Source organism: Chanodichthys erythropterus, chromosome 7, assembly GCF_024489055.1.
Source record: "Chanodichthys erythropterus isolate Z2021 chromosome 7, ASM2448905v1, whole genome shotgun sequence".
NCBI classification, from domain to species: domain Eukaryota; kingdom Metazoa; phylum Chordata; class Actinopteri; order Cypriniformes; family Xenocyprididae; genus Chanodichthys; species Chanodichthys erythropterus.
The window spans coordinates 12,328,954-12,348,961 of record NC_090227.1 but is presented as its reverse complement, the minus strand read 5'-3'; the positions used below and the strand labels follow the sequence as shown (position 1 = coordinate 12,348,961).

At 41.9% G+C, this 20,008-nt stretch overlaps 1 protein-coding gene across 1 annotated transcript in view; it reads right to left on the bottom strand.

The window, feature by feature from the left end:
- The window catches only part of spon1a (spondin 1a), a 208,955-nt gene that overhangs the window by 168,980 nt on the left and 19,967 nt on the right, over window positions 1–20,008 (bottom strand). Inside the window, exon 3 of the mRNA XM_067389022.1 lies at window positions 18,713–18,846. Coding sequence (XP_067245123.1) covers window positions 18,713–18,846 — 134 coding nt within the window. The remainder of the gene's footprint in view (window positions 1–18,712; window positions 18,847–20,008) is intronic.

The following is a 20,008-nucleotide window of genomic DNA, read 5'->3' as shown; positions in this document are numbered from 1 at the left end:
AGTACCGGGTTAAGGGTCTGAATAATTGTTTGTTGATTAATTGTTGATTTTTTTAAAGTTATCACAATTTTTTTTTTTTTTTTGGGGGGGGGGTTGTTTGCTTTGTCATTTCGGGGAATAGAATGTTTTTTTTTTATTATTTTATTTCAGGGCACCTTTAAAGAGATAATGGAAGGAAAGAGGGAAAACCGAGGCATTCAAGTGTTTTTTCTTGAGTTTTCCCCAGTTACTTCAGTTGTCTAATTGAATTGCATTGCACTATGGGTGGCCGTGACCAGTTACTCTTCCCTCACCCAAATTATTGTTGATGATGTGAGGAGAAAACTGATAGCTCTTCTATTTACTGCTTCAATCTCTTTATCTGTTTATTTTGATTGCTTTTGAGGAAGACAGCAGAAAGTACAGGCACATATCCCATTCCAACTTTCCCCCTTCCACAGAGCATGTCTTTTGGTGTTCAAATGAAACCTACACCACTGACTCAATCGCTATTCACCATCAGAAGCATTCATTTAAAAGGATGGTGGGTGACAAACATGGGTCAATGGACCGTACACAGAATGAGAGAGACACATAAGGACTCTAAAACATTCAAACCCACCCACACCACCTTTTATGTTAAGGTACTGATGGTACCACTCTAATTGTCCATGCTCTAATTCAATCTCACCCCAATTTCACAAATCTGAAGAAGAGCGGCTTTGGCAGAAAGCCTCCTCACTTTCCAGGGCCGGCCAGGCAATCAGCCGCGGTAATGGTTATTTAACATCCAATTTAAATTCTATCAATGAGATGTTATTAAGGGCAGACTCACTTTCCTGCTTTTACACAGCTGATGCTAATCGCTTCTTTCCCAATGTGTGTGTCTGTGAGAGATCTTCTCAGGCCAGTGCTCAAGGCTATGCAATGCAAATTCAAGGGCCCGCATCAACCCAGAAAACCACCGGCAGTGAGATTTGTGCCACTGTCAGACAGTATGCAGGTTACATTTGTATTTATACACTGTGAACCTGGAAACCAAAAAAGAAAAGAAAAAAAGTGGCATACAATTATATTGTAATTATTTAACATTGTGGCTGTTAAACTGGATTATTCATCTTGGCTTTTAGCAAAATTTCTTTTTGCAAAAGGTCTGTAATGAGCCTCCAATTGCCTCGAAAACATCTATATTTCACACATTTATAAATGAAAAATGAGCATTTGAGAGCAGCATGAACAGAAATAGCTTTTATTTATGTTTTTTTGTGCACCAGTCCAACCAAAGAAAGGGCATTAGCTGATTTCACAGATGTCATATTTTTATTGTAAGTAGCACCCTTAAGAAAGAGAAATCACAAGTGAAATTTGTGCACTGCAACGTACAAAAAAGAAAATAACTTTTACTTCTCAGATTTTTAGATATTTAGTCTCAGGCGATCCAACCACAAAATACAGTGTAAATGGAGTTCACAACATTTCGTCACCCCATTTTTCTGAAGCTTACTTATTTTATTTAATAACATTTTATTTTGCCTTTCATCAACATGCAGTGGTGAATTAAGTAATGTTTGCAGATACACAATCAGAGAATTTTTCTTTAAAATCTCATCACAGTGATCCACGTTATATAGAAGTTTACTCAGCTCACCCAAAGATCCTTAACTCCCTCAGGTTGGCGGTCACGTCGGCAATACCACCTCGTTTTTTTTTTTCTTACCAGTGTGAAAGAAACTCATAATACTCTGTCAATGTTGCACGTACAATTAAGAGTTATACACCATTTTAAGATGTGGAACATCTTTTATTTGTGTACACTCAGAGTAAAAACAAAATGTGCTTTTTGCAAAATAAAGAAAACAAACATGATGTGTGATCTGTCGTCTCCCTCTGAATGAAGTCCAATCTGATAGTTCTCAGAAAATTAAGTGTAACTTAGTGAATACTAATCACAAAAAAAATTAGACTAATGTCTAAAGAAACATTGAAATGTCAGGTTTTAAATTGTGTAAGTCAAATCGAAAACAAAAAAATTGTGTGTTTATGTAATCTGTATGAAAAGAGACACAAGTCAGACGCCCATGATTCAGCTCATTATCAGCTAATGCAGCCATGCCCACAGAGGGAGCGCTATTCAGAGGCAAATTCTGAGGCAATACATGTATACATCGTCTCAGTCATGTATTTATTGTCTTGAAAAGTGTTTATCTGTATGCTAAAGCCATGATTAGTGACCTCTGGAAGCCTTTGTTAGTTCCTGGAATGTCCTGTTCTTCTTTAGATTAATTTGTGTACTGTGCACAGAGCGCCTCTGGCTGCAAGTATGAATTGAAAACACAGTATCCAGTGCTTATAGTGATAAAGTGAATAAATATTACTCCTTTGTATAGAAAATTGACATAAACATATGAGAATCCATCAATATGTCTCCAAATGTGCATTCTTTTCAAGCTAAAAGGCTATATGAAATGCCATAGAGGTAACATGATTTTTCAGACACTTTGCATCACAGAATTACAGTATATTTTAAAGTATATAATAAAATACCATTATTTTAAATTGTAATAATATTTCACAGTATTGCTTTTTTTCTGTGTGTTTGATATACACCATGATGAGCTTGAGACATGATCACAGAGGGTTTTTCACAGCCTACCTGACTGAAAGGCCTCATTATTATGCAAGTCATTACAGCTCATCATGCGATTCTTTTGTCTTCTCAGGTATGAATTACCTCATTAACGCATACTGTGTTTCTTGACAAAAAGTGTCTTGCAAAAACTAAATCAATATATTGTTATATATGAATGAGTAGGCAGGATAATTTTTTACATCACTTTGAAGCAAAAACTCTAGTCTACAAACTCCAATACCCAGAAGTCTTGTGAACACAACACAGATTTAATATTTAATATATATATATATATATATATATATATATATATATATATATATATATATATATATATATATATATATATATATATATATATATTATTTTCATTTTTTAAACACTTGCAGTCTGTGTAATTCATAAACACAACTTCATTCTTTATAAATCTCTCCAACAGTGTGTAATGTTAGCTTTAGCCACGGAGAATACTATCAAACTCATTCAGAATCAAATGTAAACATCCACATAAATACCATACTTATGCGATTAGACATGCTGCATGACGAACACTTTGTAAAGATCCATTTTGAGGGTTATATTAGCTGTCTGAACTTTGTTTATGCCGTTTAAGGCAAGCGCGAGCTTGGGGGGCGGGGAGCACGAGAATTTAAAGGGGCCACAGCCTGAATCAGTGCATATTTGATGATGCCCCAAAATAGGCAGTTAAAAAAATGAATAAAACAAAATCTATGGAGCATTTTGAGCTGAAACTTCACAGACACATTCAGGGGACACCTCAGACTTATATTACATCTTTTAAAAAGACGTTCTACAGCACCTTTAATCACCTTGTTATCTGCACTACTTAAGTTTCCGCTTTTCTGTTGTTTTTTGTCCAATCTCGTTTCTAGTTATGTGTGTGGGTACCCTGCTGCCGTTTGGATTTGAACCTGTCTGGGTTATTCTATTAAACTGTAAGTTAGAACTTAATTCGTATTCATCTTAATCAGCCTATCTACATACCATGTTACACATGCTTAAGCACTACTGATGATGAAAATGGAAGTCGCAAGTGCTTGCATTATGATGAAAGTTTGTAAAGTATATAACATTCCCTCGTATGACAATGACATGACTGGAATAAAGCAATAGACTACAAAACCTGAACCTATCCTCTTAATAGTGCTGATGGCTATCGTGTTGTCTAACTATGAAAACAACTCCTCAGTAATAGCTACAGCAAACCAAAAAAAAAGTCCCAAAATGTACACAACTTAAAAAAAAAAAGAAACAACATCAAAATGTAAATAAGTTGTCAAAGAATGAGAATATGTGAATAACTAAATTTTGACAAAAATGTCAGATAGAACCTTATAATTCCAAGGAGATAAACTATATAACTATATTTAATTATAAAGTTTACTCTATTCTTCTCCTAGTTCACTGTTTTGTTTTGTAAATCTGACAGTTCTTTGCATTGCAGTGCAAACTATCATGGCGACGCCCACTGCCCATTATAGATCAACTATTATGATCATTGTAAAGGTGTTTAATTGTCAAAATACTTTTACTTGCTTGTATTTGAGAATCAGAATAAAATATATTTTACAATATAGTCAAAAATCATTTAAATAAAATATTTAAAAATTCAAAATAAATAAATAAATAAATAAATAAATAAATGAATAAAACTGACACATAAGTCATATGGCTGCGGTGTGCCATGGAAATAATAAGGTGATATATTCTAAAATAATGGTTGCCTTAAACTCACTCCAGGGACTCAGCTAGAATATTTTAACTTGCATGTGAAAGGGTCAAATCATAAACAAGCAAAATGTTGACTGTTTACCCAGTGGCTTTGCAAGTTCACTTGTCTTTCCTTTTGGACCAAGTTTTTAATCATGAGATCTCAGCTGCAGGGGAGGTCTGGAGGGCATGAAAAAACATTTTGACACACCACAGAAAGTTTCTTGCTGTCTTTAAATTTTTCAATGTCAAGCTAGTTTTTCACTCTTTTGCTTTTACTTGCGAGACTGTTTGGAGTAAATAGGAGAAAGAGAAAGTTTTGATTTCATAGAGCATTTCTGCTCCCAGCATCCCCTCTAGAATTTACTCACAGCAAAGAGTCAAGTTCAGCAACCTTCACTATGGATCTCTACTCATTACCCACATTCCACCTCTTCTGCCCTGCTCCCCACCTCTTTGTATCCTGTCTGCCTGAAGCTCGCCCTCTCCATCACTCATGCTGGTTTGATGCTTCCATGTCTTTTTTTTTTTAATTTTTTATATAGCACTTTTTTAATGTCCAGTACACTCCTTCTGTCTTTTCTCCTGCTGCATTTTTTTTTATTTTCCAACCACTGTAATGCACTTTTTTATTCTCAAGCCTTTCCATTACAGACAGTGAACCATATAATGTTATGAGACTCACAATTTATTTTTAGAATAGTATTCCATATGAAAAACAAGTGAATCATAGAACAGTCATAATCTCTTCATGTTCAGTCAACTTCCTGCCTACATACCTGTACCCTGTTATTAGTGTCCACTGATGATCCACACTGTCTAATTTTGTATGGACTGACTAAGAGTGTCCACATAGTCTAAGGTTGATTACAAAACCCATTCGATTGACTAAGAGTTAATAAAAGAAACACAAAAATTGTGTTTCTTTAATGGATTTAACCAACATAGGGGGAAAATGCCTAAAATGGTTTCTAAGGATATAGGACAAGATATTAGAAAGACATTCACCCTCCGTTTCACAGACTAGGTTTAAGCCTAGTCCCAGACTCAAATGCATGTTTGAGCTGTTTTTGAGCTGTTAAAACAAGGCCTAACATTAACAAAGCACATCTTGTTTATGTTGTATATGTCACAATCTAAGATAAAAAACAAGTGGGCCAGAACTAACTGTAATGGAGTCCCACCACATTCATTCATTCATTCATTCATTCATTCATTCATTCATTCATTCATTCATTCATTCATTCATTCATTCATTCATTCATTCATTCATTCATTTATTTATTCATGTATCTATCAGTCAGTGGCACTCATCTACAGTGGAAATGTCACAACTCTCATCTACTCTCATTCTAAACAAGGGTGGCCCGATGACCATGATAAAAGATCAGCACAAGTCAGAGACAAGCCAGGTGGGTAGTAAAAATGAAATCCAATATGGCAAGAATAAGAAAGAAAAAGCACTAGGACAAGAACACCTGAGCCCCTGGTGTAGAGCTCAAGATCAGGTTGTAAACCTCATGAATGTGTGTGGTGAGGACCAGCCTGCCACATCACAAGAAGAGAGCAAGAGAGCCTTAGACAGCCATACACATAGAGTGGGCTCAATCTGACATTGGGGAAGGTTGTCCGGCCGACTCTTATGCAAGAGAGATAGCCACAACTATCCACTTGCTCATTCTCTGCTTTGAAGCTGGGGACCCCTTCCTGGGTGACCTAAACCAGACAAAATTTGCTCTGACTTACTCCACAGGGCAGCTCTCTGGACGTAAGCATCTAAAGCTCAAACTGGACAAAGCAGATTATTTATTTTTTGGCCAGAGTCCTGAAAAGGCATGTACCAAGGCATGTAAGAATTGCTGTGCGACCTTGAACATGCGAAAAGGATTGCCCCTCTGGGAAAACCCCCTGGTCCTGAGCCACCACTGTAGGGGTCTCATGTACAACAGCCCAAAAGGTATCATGTTAGATGCTGCTGCCATCAAACCCAACAGTCTCTGACACTGTTTCACAGTGAGTGACAGGTCTAGCGAGTGACAGGTCCCTGCAGACACAACAGTGCCAGTGTTGCATCCATACATTTGGTAGCAGTGCGGGTTGACAAAGTTAGACCGAATGGAAGAACCCCAATTTGGTACGCTTTGCCTCAGAAAGCAAACCTCAGGAACTTCCTGTGTTGTGGAAGGATGGATACATGGAAATACGCATCCTTGAGACCTATTGTGAGGTCTGGTGGCCTCGGATCTGATTTGTGACACGATTTGTCTCAAGATTAACATTTTGAACTCGAGCTGCATGACTGACTGGTTCAGATGATGCAGATACAAAATGGGACACAACCCCCAATCCTTCTTCACAACGATAAAATACCAGATGTAGAAACCAGTTTCTCTGTCAGGAGGTGTGTTAACAGCATCGCAGAAGAGGCCAGGAGGCGAAAGTGGGCGTCCATAAGGAAACTCTTAGCTTTCTCATTGATAGTGCTTAAATTCAACCATAAGTGCCTCTCTGTAGTCACTAGGGCAACCACAGCACGACAGATGGATTTGGCTGTCTCCTTGGTGGCCTGGAGAGAAATATCTGTGGCCCAACGAAACTCTGTGACTGTGTCAGAGCCAATTCCCCCACCCTCATCGAGGTCTCCTAATAGATCCACCTAGTAGGCTTGGTGTGTAAACTTGCTGCAGCCTGACCAGAAGCTGTGCATACTTTGCCCACCAAAGCAGAAGTTCCCTTTCGTGGGAACTATCGACGCTACGTCAGTGACGTGATGGGAATCCTCTGCATTTTTGTGTTCGTGAAGCACTATTGTATCTAACCAATGAGAGAACGCGACGTCAGAGGCGGGTGACGTCACGAACCGGAACCTATAAAGCATGCCCGGATATATATATATATATATATATATATATATATATATAAAATGACGGAGAAAAGCCAGCGTTTCACTAAGTGTGCACCTCCTTGCCCGCGATTCATCGTGGAGGGAGATACACATGAGATGTGTGTGAAATGCCTGGGAGTTGAGCACGCACAGGCAGCTCTTGAGGGGGCTGTCTGTGTGCACTGTGAGCGGCTCACTCTCAGGGCGCTGCGCTCACGCCGGGCGCTCTTTGAGGAGGGCGCCGCGGCGAGTGTTCCCCGCGGGTCTTGTCCCGCTGCTGCCGAGGCACAGCGAAGGCTGCACTCGTGGGGTTCACAAATGGATCTAGCAGAGGGGGGAGAGACGGGCTCTGCCTTATCGCTTCCCTTACCTGCTAGATCTAGTGTCTCTCCTTTGGTGGTGGAAGCACGCGCTGCGGTTTCTTCCCCGCAAAGGGAGGCACCGACACTGAATATATCTTCCTCCGAGGAGGTTGATGTTGAAGGTGTCGAGGGTGGTGATGAGGGACCGTCATCCTCATCTCCAGCCCATGAGGAAGTATGCACTAGCGGGAGTTTTGTAGCTCCACTCCTGTTGGCTTTATTCTCGAGGGAATAAAAGTCTAAGCTCGGATCTCGCGCTTGCCGAGGCAGCGCGTGGATTGGGTTTTAATTAAAGAATATATGGCTCGGATCTCGCGTTGCCGAGGCAGCGCGTAGATTAAGTCTGCAAGAATGAATATACGGCTCGGGTCTTGCGTTTGCCGAGGCTGCGCATGTATCACGTGACCGTAATTATGCATGTGTGTGTATGTATATGTGTATATATATTTATATATTAAGGGATCTGAGCAGACGGGAGTTTCCCTTTCTCTCTTTCCCTAAATGCCTTGCGAATTATTACGAGCTATAATTCTTTTTTGTATTCTAAATATATTCAGTCTGTTCAAAAATATATATATTTATATAAGAACTGGCTGCATTTAATTTGAGGATTAAATGAAATATTGAATACATTAAATTCTGAGGAATTTAAAAGAAAGCGTCGCCACCCTTGGTCCCCCGCAGAAAGCTTGGGGACAGGGACAGGCGACACAGCCGAAGTCTTTGTGGGGTAACACAGATCTGCGGACTGTAATTACTTCCAAGAAGGCTTCGAAGAAGTCCTGATGCCAGTGGCGCGGGACATTGGAGGGCAGTCCCCTCCAGAGAGGGTTGGGTATTAAAATACTTGGTACTCATCCCTCTTTGGCGCCCTCAGGGGGCCGTTCTGCTAACCCTGCCACCCAGTGTGTTTCAGGGCGCAGCGGTCTCCACCGATCCTCCGAGGAGGGCCGGTCATCATTTGATTCGGCTGTTCCTTGCCGGTTCGCCGCTTCAGGGTGCCGAGTCAAGTGTTAAAAAAAAAAAAAAAAAACACCAGAGGCCAGTCTCGAGAGACTGGTTCCCTTTGTAAATAAGGCAGAATGAAAACTTCTCACAAATATTTCAAAATGGGTGCTGCTCACAATAGAAAAGGGTTACAAATTCGGGTCTCGCCCGCCCCAGTTTAATGGGGTCCTTCCCACAGTGGTGGCCCCGAGCAGTCTCTGGTAATGGAACAGGAGGTTATGACGCTCTTGCAAAAAGGAGCTATAGAAGGGGTTCTCCTCCCAGCAAGCTGTCAGGGTTTCACAACCTATACTTCATTGTTCCAAAGAAGGGACAGATCAGGTCCGAGGAGCTGGTTTGTTGTGATAGACCTGAAAGATGCTAACTTTCATGTATCCATCCATCCTTCTCATAGGAAGTTCCTCAGGTTTGCTTTCGGGGACAAAGCTTACCAATACAGGGTTCTTCCTTTCAGCCTATCATTATCACCCCGCACGTTCATGAAGTGCGTGGATGCAGCGCTGGCTCCATTGAGACTCCAGGGCATCTGCATGCTGAACTATATCGACGATTGGTTGATATTAGCTCAAACAGAACAGTTGGCAGTTCAACATCGAGATGTTGTTCTGTCGCACATGAAAAAGCTTGGGCTGAGGCTCAATGCCAAAAAGAGTGTGCTGGTTCCGAGTCAGATTGCAAACTATCTAGGAGTAATCTGGGATTCTACCACGATGCAGGCGCAGCTGTCTCCTGCTCGTGTGAATTCCATTCTCGGAGCCGTGAATGGGGTGAAGTTAGGCCAGTCACTCACTGTAAAACAGTTTCAGAGACTGTTGGGTCTGATGGCAGCTGCGTCCAACGTTATTACTATTGGCCTTCTGCACATGATACCCTTACAGTGGTGGCTCAGGACCAAGGGGTTTTTTCCCTGAGGGGAGATCCTTTTCACATGATCAAAGTCACGCGGCGATGCCTTCGTGCTCTGGTCATGTGGAAAAAGCCTTGGTTCCTGTCCCAGGGACCCGTGCTGGGAACTCCTCGTCGTCGCGTAATGCTTACGACAGATGCTTCCCTCACGGTCTGGGGGGGCGATCATGAGTGGTCGCTCGGCTCAGGGTCTAAGGGAGGACCATCAGCTCTCCTGGCACATAAATCGGCTGGAGATGATGGCGGTGTCTCTAGAACTGAAACACTTCCTCCCAGACCTGAGGGGCCACCACGTGTTGGTCCATACGGACAACACGACGGTGGTCTCTCTTGACCAGTCATTCACTGTAAAAGTTTCAGAGACTGTTGGGTCTTATGGCGGCTGCGTCCAACGTGATAACTTTTGGCCTTCGGCACATGAGACTCTTACAGTGGTGGCTCAGGACCAAGGGGTTTTCTCCGAGGGGAAATCCTTTTCGCAAGATCAAAAGTCACGCGGCGATGCCTTCGTGCTCTGGTCATGTGGAAAAAGCCTTGGTTCCTGTCCCAGAACCCATGTGTGGGACTTCTCGTCGTCGCGTAATGCTTACGACGGATGTTTCTCTCATGGGCTGGGGGGCGATCATGAGTGGTCGCTCAGCTCAGGGTCTCTGGGAGGACCATCAGTTCCTGGCACTTAAATCGGCTGGAAATGATGGCGGTATTTCTTGCAGTAAAATACTTCTTCCCAGACCTGAGGGCATTAAAATGTGGGAGCAGACGCCCTGTCGAGGCAGGGGCCGAGGCCCGGGGAATGGAGTCTCCATACTGAGGTGTGGAGCTCACTTTGGAAAACTTTGGTCGAGCTGAAATCGACCTATTTGCTTCAGGGGAATCGACCCAGTGTCCACTGTGGTTCTCCCTATCTCATTCAGCACCACTGGGTCTGGATGCCATGGTACAGACGTGGCCGAGGCTGCGTCTGTATGCATTTCCCGTTCGCTCTGCTCCCGGGAGTTCTGGAGTAAATACGCCAGGAAGGGGTCAGTCTAATATTGATAGCCCTGTACTGGCCAACCAAAATATGGTTCTCAGACCTAGTGCCACTTCTAGATGGCTCCCTGATGGAGCTTCCTCTCAGGCAGGACCTCCTGTCTCAAGCGGGCAGCATGATAATTCATCCATGCCCAGAGCTATGGAGACTGTGGGCCTGGCCTCTGAGGGGGCCAGGCTCATACATGCTGCTCTCCCAACTGAGGTTGTGGAGACCATACTCCACTCCAGAGCTCCCTCCACGAGGAAGTGTATGCGGCCATTTTTGGCCATAGTCCTCTGGGGGATTCCTCGGTAGGTCGAGACCCCCTTTTTATATGCGTCCTCCGTGGTACTCTGAGGCTGGGGCCTTCAGTACCTACAAGGACGTTGGCCTGGGACTCGGCCGTGGTATTAGAAGGGTTAGCCGAGGCTCCCTTCGAACCACTAGAGGAAGTTTCAGAGAAATTCCTCACCTTTAAAGACCATATTTCTACTGGCTATTTCATCTCTTAAAAGAATAGGAGATCTTCAAGCACTTTCAGCTGCTTCTTTGTGTTTGGAATTTGCACCTGGAATGGTCAAAGCGTTCCTGCACACTAGACCAGGCTATATGTCTAAGGTCCCCACCAAAGTCCCAGGTTCCATCGTACTTTAGGCCTTCCATCTTCCTCCATTTACAACTTTGAATGTGAGTAGAACTCCGGGTGCTTTGGTTTTACAAGATAGTAGCCAGGCACTCAGAGGCACGGCGTAGTTGGGACAGCGTTCCCATCACGTCACTGACGTAGCGTCGATAGTTCCCACGAAAGGGAACGTCTTGGGTTACGAGTGTAACCCTTGTTCCCTGAGTAAGGGAACGAGACGCTACGTCACGTTGCCGTACCTCCAGCATGCCTGGAGCGCTTACTTCAGACATGTCACAGAAGCTAGCGTTCTTTGTTTCCGGGCATGCTTTATAGGTTCCGGTTCGTGACGTCACCCGCCTCTGACGTCGCGTTCTCTCATTGGTTAGATACAATAGTGCTTCACGAACACAAAAATGCAGAGGATTCCCATCACGTCACTGACGTAGCGTCTCGTTCCCTTACTCAGGGAACAAGGGTTACACTCGTAACCCAAGACGTTTTTCTGACTGGCTTGGTGGGAAATGTCGGAGCTTTTAGGAACAATGCAGACTGAGAGGAGAGATAGCTGGCTGGAGTCTCTTCCACCTTATGCATCGCCCCATAACCGTGGGTAGACAGACAACAGAAAATAACGATTTCCCACATAGCACTTACTGAAGACACAGAAGAGATGCAGTGTGAGTTCCCTTGAAAGGGAATCATATTTAGGTCACGTCTGTGAACTAAATCTGCTGTAAAAGGGTGAGCTGTTTAAGCCCATTGTATGAAATGCATGAATGTGGACATGCCACATTTGTGTATTACTGTCTGAACGTGGTAGGTTTCAGGTAAAAACTAAGCATAACATTAAAATAACATAGTATAGCGTATAGTGCATAGCGTTCTTCTTAAAATGTTAACACATTTTACCCTATGTGATGTCTGTTTTCTTACTTGCAGATCGATACGTATTAAGTGTCTACATAATCTTCCTTATTGGCTAGTGCTGGCAACTTGAAAATGCATAATAATTTATGATGTCAGACTGAGCTGCAACCCATTTCATCGCTATATGTATCTAGTAAGGTATACCCCTGTTGAAGTTTTGATCATTACCATTGTGCAGAAGAGTAGAGTTTATGGTTAGGTTGTGAATAACATTTCAGGTTACGAATGTAACTATGGTTACCTGAGAACAGGGAAGGAGATGCCGTGTAAAGATGCTAGAGTAATGCCTTCACATGGACCAGTGTCTGAAACACATATCCAATCTCGGCAATATCATATTGACCGGCGACAGCCCATGACATCATAATGCGACCCGCGTGTATATAAGGGGTGCCCAAATAACATGTCATTCGCTTATCGTCTGAAGGGACTGTAAGCAGGCGGGCCCCAAGGCAGTCACTTCTCATGGGAATGCAGTCAACACCAAATGCCACCAGGGAGGATGACCTGGCTTCTAGCTGAACTAGTAACCTAGTCTGCCAGCAACCTGTCTGTTTCCTCAGAAACAGAGTCTCTAAACACAGAAGTCTCAAGAAGAGACATCCAGAAAGAGGGACTGCAGAAAGGGCAGTAGAGCAACTCAGACCGGATCTTAGAGATGGGCATCCTGGAGAGCAGGACTCAATGAAGTGCTATCGACCCTTGCAAGCGAGGGGAGTTACTCTGCTCAATCCTAGGATCTACAAAGCACCTATGTTTCAAGGTGCTAAGGAGGCCGTGCACTCTAAAAGGAACCCTCACAAGGGGAATGCTCACAGAGAGGAATGGTAAGAGCTGATCTAACTGGGAGGCTTCGAGATAAGCCTTCAACCACTGACCAGACTTATGAAGCTAAGAACTTAAGCCCACTCACAGAGTGAAGAGAGTACCAGCTCAAGGGAGGCCTACTATGACCAGCCACCTGGTATCGAGTCTAGACGGGCAAAAGTAACCATACTGTGGGAAATTCGCCTTGAAAAAGGGGCCTGCTTACAGCCACGCATCTCAATGGCAGACTTTCACTGGCTGACTGTGGCCATCGCTAGCTGTCATACACCTAATTATTAGTGGCTGGCTCTGAGCGAGGCCTGTTAAGTCCTGCTGCTCGAAAACTAGCTGCTAAGGCCAGCTGTCTGACAGCAAAAAAGCTAGCTAGCTTTCCAAAACCTACCACCTTGGGCTCGCCCACAGGGAGGCCTGCTGTCTTCCAGACCGGCCTGCTAAGGCCAGCAAACTGAAATCAAGCAACAGCTGGATGCCAAATGCTCACACTGCTGGGGACTCATCCTCAAAGAGGCCTGGTAAGGTCTGCAATCTGAAGCATGTCCACTACTGGATTTTAAGTGGCTAAACCATTCTAAAAAAAATACCTGCACAAAAGGGAGCTCACTCACAGAGAGGCCTCTTAAGGCCTACTCATTCAAAAGCAAAGCATTGCTAGCTGAGATTTCACATACCAAAGTGCTGGGGACTCACTCACAGGGAGTCCTGTTAAGGCCAGCTACCCGGAGCGTGTCTTGTTGCTACAACGCCCACACTAATGGGGTTTACCACAGAGAAGCCTGCCAGGGGTTAATATATGTGACGGCATAAGAAATAGCTACCAGAAAACCTATTTACTGGGGCTGCTAACAGGGAGGCCTGCTAAGGCCAGCTACCTGACAGTGCATGTGCTGGCTGCTAGGGGCCCAAAATGGTGGGAACTCTAGCGAGTCTAGTAGCAGAGATCGTTTACTATTCAAACAATGCCTGGGACCTAACACACTGCCAATGAGCGGTGCACTCAGTAAAAGCACGTTTTACCCTTTAAGCAAAGGGAGTACAAACATATGCTAACATGCCCTGGAGGAAGCCCAGCTGGGCCTACTACTCCAGATGAACACGCGAGTCAGCTCGTGACAATGCAGAGCTACAAGGGAGCATACTAAATGACCAGCCCACAGTGAATTTCAAATACCGCTTGACCTGAGCCACAATGGTGCAGGGCAGATAACAACAGAGCTATAAGCAAAGCACTCAGAAAACACCTTGTTTACAAGTGAGTACTATCCGCGTAACCCTGAGAAAAAAATACATGGTGAAGGCCAACCACAAAGACTCTATCATGACAGAAATAATATCTGTACTCAGCCCCAGGGGAATAGGGGCTTTTCACACTGCAAAAAATGCTGTTCTTACTTAGATTTTTGTCTTGTTTCCAGTCCAAATATCTAAAAATTAGTGCATAGAAAAACCACCCAAACTCAACCCAAGCTAGAATGCTAGTTCAGTGGGCTTAAGAGGAGCCTAGCGAGGGCCTACCTGAGCTCAACTTCCAAAATGCAGGCAGCAGCAAACATTACTAATTACAATAGAAAAGGGGGCCATCTATTTTGCCTCTGCACCATGCAGAAGGGGGGCGTGCCTTGGCCAAACGACTCTCAAATGAGAAGAGGCCAGCACTAGGGATGCAAAAGTGACCTGTGGCCACAGGGTGGTGACCTAACACCATGGAAAACGTGAAGGCCTTTCACCCTTATTAAGCCTAAAAAGGTTTTTTTTTTTTTTTTAGGAATTGGGTTCTCCCATACCGCCTCATCCTCAATATGCAGGTCAGGAAGGAATGGGAAGCTCACTTGAGCTGTAGGATTATGGCCAGAGAGAAACCGATTGTCATTCTTTGACAAACCGATTGTCATTCTTCGCGCATTCTTGTGAATGCGCGAAGGCCTCTCTCCTAACGCGCTGCCATGGCAACTGTAGTCTGCCGGCAGCAAGTTCCACAATCTCTAACAGCTCAGCATACGCGGGACAGGGTGGCTGAGAGGATTCAGCGAACTCACCCTCTCTATCCTCCTCAGCCCCTCAGCGTGAGCGGTCACGCCCTCTCAAACTGTCCGACGAGCTCCATCTGCGAGCCCCGTGATCTGAGTCTCCTCCCTGTCTCAGCGCGAGCGGGTTCGAACCACTAAGCCCAGATGCTGAACTCACTTCCCTCGAGAAGAGACCCAGACGAGAACGGAGCATTCTTAAAGGAACGCGCTCAGTTTGCATAGGCAGCTCCCTCGAGAACTTACCATGCGTGTTCTTCCCCAGACAGAGAACCCACAGCTCGTGTGTGTCATCTAGTGTCAGATAGCGAGGACACGGATCCACACACTTAATAATCCTCTCTGTGCATTTCATTTTGCCAAATAGTGCTTCACACAGGACAGTCCCTGAAGACAATTAGAGGATGACATATTTTTGGGCACCCCTTATATACACACGGGTCGCATTATGATGTCATGGGCTGTCGCCGGTCAATATGATATTGCCAAGATTGGATATGTGTTTCAGACACCGGTTCAGGTGAAGGCGTTTCCCTAGCGTCTTTATGCAGCGTTGAGTTCATTTTTGAAAGAACGGGGAGCAATTAAAGTCTTATTAAGGTCATTTTAGGCAAAGTAGCTGTAAAATTATGAATACAGTTTACACTGTAAATTTTACAATTATAAAGATTTACTGGTTTATCACTTTCAACCAATAGGTGGCGCTGTGACCAAATTAATGTGGTAATGTCAAAGTGAGGTGACAATGACAATCGCAAAGTTTGGTGTCAATATGTCAAAGCATTGCAGAGATACAGCCTCAAGAATCATTTTGGCATCAAGCCTCTACTTCTTTGCTGTGGTATACGAAAACGGTTTGATGAATCAACTTGAAATCAACTTTTTGTTAGCATGGCCTGAAGATGATAAGATTCAATTTTAGTGAAAATCGGAGCAATGGTCTATGAGGAGTTCGAAAAAGTAGGTTTTTAATAGAGCTTCACGATTAATCATATCGCAATCGCAATCGCGATGTCAAGCTTGTGCGATTATATGACGCAAAATGCTGCGATTTTATGAAATAAAATAATAATAAGTTAATAAATAAATAAAATATATAATATATATAATATACACCGCTAATAAAAAGAAGACCAGTCAGTTTCAGTTTAGGCAGTGGCATGTGTGGCGCGCATGGTCATGACTTTTCCGGTGTGCAGCGCAGAGAACGGGTAAAGATGGAAGCGGAGCAAACGGTCACTGAACTGGTGGCAAGAAAAAATTATATGTAAATCTGTTATATGGCGATATTTTGGCTATAAGATTATAAACCCAGATTAGTAGTGGTTGAAGAGGAAAGAGGATTTAATTCGGTATCGCTCGCAGCGCTGTTATCGGTGCGCACATGACACACATACATACAAGGCTCGCGCGCACAGAGAGAGAGAGAGAGAGGCGCGTTATAGCACGCGAACTCCAAATTGATTTCTCTTTTGCATCCTCAGTGCACTTGGATGGTCACATACACGCATTCTCAGCAAGTATTCATGTAAACACATTCAGTTATGTCTTAACTGAACGAGGTGAGAATCCGGATGTATATCTGTCCGATGTGTGCGTGCATGTCTTACTCTTAAAGTGACAGCAACCTATAAATACCTGCTGTTGTCTGTCATGTAAATCATACAACAAAACACAGCTTTAACAAAGATTAATCTATATTAAATTTATACAATGAACAGTGTCATTTTACATTTAATTATTACATTTCTGTGCATGAAAATTAATACTACAGTTAGACCTTATACTTTATTTGTAACTTTATGTAGTATTTATCTATGCTTGTTGTAATTGGTGTACAGTATTTGTTCTTTTTACAGTCTGTTCACTTGCCTTTAATAATGTATTATTTAGGCTAGCAGTTTATGCTATGGTATCAGAATAGTTTAAGTGGGCTAAGTAATAAATGCAAAGTTAAGTTACCCCATCCAATTTTTTATTTTTTTTTGTGCTGATCTGAAATATGACCCGATCTGTGACGTCATAACCATGATGTGATCTGAACCGTGAGTTTTGTGATCCGTTGAACCACTACAGATTAGTAAAGAAACAAATATCTTAAATGGGATTATGACGAGTTTGCAGTAGTGCAAAGATGTTATTTAATTTCATAAAAATATTTTAATTTGAAAACGCTGTGCATTTGTTTGCTGTTGTTGCTAGTTTGAGTTGAGAAATACACATTTCATTATTATCAGTAATCTGTGTGTGTATTTTCATTGAGAACCAAGCAAGATGACTCATGATACTATTTGTTTATTATATCGCTATCGCAAATCGCAATCGCAATATTGACCTCAATAATCGCAATATGACATTTTCCCCAAATCATGCAGCCCTAGTTTTTAAGGAAAAACAAAATGGCGGACAGGAAGTTCAGCTGACTATGTAAAATTTGGTATCTAAGACCAGTCTCATTACAATAGGACCATACTGAGTTTCATAATGATACACCAATGCATTCATAAAACATAACCTTTTTTATCATAATACTGTATTGTAGTTAATGGCAATTTCATGTTTTGTTCAATTATAGCACCACCAAGAGGCACAATCCCACCAATTGTTTTCTGTGTCCTCAGAGTTAGCCCATACATGTGTGTGTCAAATTTGGTGAAAATATCTCATTTCGTTTTGGAGTTATAGACATGTATATGTATGTATAAGATCATAAAAAATGACCCATGGATGACTTTGTTTCGATTTTTTGCCACTTCCTATCAAAATTTTGATATTTGGGAATAAGCATGTAGATAACCAGCTAAGGTTCTGTGTTCTGTGTTAAACATGATGCATTAAGAGTTGAGGGGTGAAAACTTTTGAATTTGAATATCAAGGTAAATTGTACTTATTTTTTCTTACGGGAAACATGCAAGTATCTTCCGCTGCTTCCGGAGGGCAGTACTAAATGAAAAGCAAAGCTATTTCAATAAAATAAGAACAATTTGGACATCTTCATCCTGTGCAAAAGTTTTCACCTCCCAACTCTTAATGCATCATGTTTCCTTCTGGAGCATCAGTGAATGTTTGAACCTTTTTTAACAGTTGTGTTTGAGTCCCTCAATTGTCCTCAGTGTGAAAAGATGGATCTCAAAATAATACAGTCACTGCTGGAAAGGGTTCAAATATGCAAAAGATGCTTGAAAACTGAAGAATCTACAAGACCTGGAGGATTTTTTTGAAGAACAGAGCTCAGTTTAACTCTTCAGAACAAACAAGGGATTCATGAACAAACATCACAAAAAACAAAACAAAACAAAAAAAAACAGTCATAGATCATCCAGGTAACCACACACAGTTTTAAGAATCAAGGGATCACATACTTTTGAATTGGGTCATTTTAATAAATTCAGCTTTTTTTTTTTTTTTTGTCTTGTGGACTTTATGTAAACATCCTTTATGTAAAATATCTTACTCAGGACAGTACTAAAAAAAATAAAAATAAATAAATAACATTCATTTTGTATGATCTCTCTTAAATTGTTAAAATTTGTCCCATTTTCACAGATTCTGCAAAGTGGCTTGCATACTTTTTCTAACAACTGTATATATAGCACACATATACTTTAATTGATTATATTATTTCATTTTTTTTTTTTTTTTTTTTTTTTTCTTATTACATCTAGTGTCAAGTGACCAACAATTTGGAAATTGTTTTGAGAGGAGTAGTTTGTCCTATGACCACAATCACCATAGAATCCTAGAGTTCCCCTTAATTTAGTCCTTGGTTATGAGGTGAGGATAGTTGTGCAACTTACTTCAGCAGTACACAGCCATTGCCTGACGGTGGCGCTGTCCAGAACACCTGTATCCTGGTCCTCCTGCGAGGGGTGCTTTCTGTCACTGCTGGAGGGCAGTTTGTCATAAACTGTGTGTCTTCCTCATCGATTATCTGCAGAGTGCACAAACCCACACTCATCATTACAAATGTGTCGAATTTAAATATGGTTGCATACCTGTTACTTATCTTCTGTGTCTCTTCATGTAATACATAAAAATAAAAAAATAAATTGTAATTTGCCTTGAAAATTTGTAAAATACTATGGAAGATTATTAGATTTTTCAGATTTTTTCATTAGATTAGTGACAATACTCACAATTCCTCCACCCAATAACCCAAACAGCAATAACAGAGGTGATGTATTTGATTTGACATGGAGAGCCATACATTGAAGTCAGTGTACTTCATTTACAGCAAAACCTCTTGCCCTACACTAAAGCTTCAGAGCAACTTTTTTTTTTTTCTCTCATTTCTACAAACCCGATTCCAAAAAAGTTGGGACACTGTACAAATTGTGAAAAAAAAAACAGAATGCAATGATGTGGAAGTTTAAAATTTCAATATTTTATTCAGAATAAAACATAGATGACATATCAAATGTTTAAACTGAGATAATGTATAATTTTAAGGGAAAAAATAAGTTGATTTTAAATTTCATGGCATCAACACATCTCAAAAAAGTTGGGACAAGGCCATGTTTACCACTGTGTGGCAACCCCTCTTCTTTTTATAACAGTCTGCAAACGTCTGGGGACTGAGGAGACAAGTTGCTCAAGTTTAGGAACAGGAATGTTGTCCCATTCTTGTCTAATACAGGCTTCTAATTGGTCAACTGTCTTCTTTGTCACATCTTCCTCTTTATGCTGCGCCAAATGTTTTCTATGGGTGAAAGATCTGGACTGCAGGCTGGCCATTTCAGTACCCGGATCCTTCTTCTACGCAGCCATGATGTTGTAATTGATGCAGTATGTGGTCTGGCATTGTCATGTTGGAAAATGCAAGGTCTTCCCTGAAAGAGATGACGTCTGGATGGGAGCATATGTTTTTCTAGAACTTGGATATACCTTTCAGCATTGATGGTGCTTTTCCAGATGTGTAAGCTGCCCATCTTTTACACCCAATCATGTTGCCAACTGATCTACTAAGTTGCAAATTGGTCCTCCAGCTGTTCCTTATATGTACATTTAACTCTTATTGCTACCTGTCCCAACGTTTTTGGAATGTGTAGCTCTCATTAGAGGTCTTCACGGGTCCAAAAATTCATACCCGAACC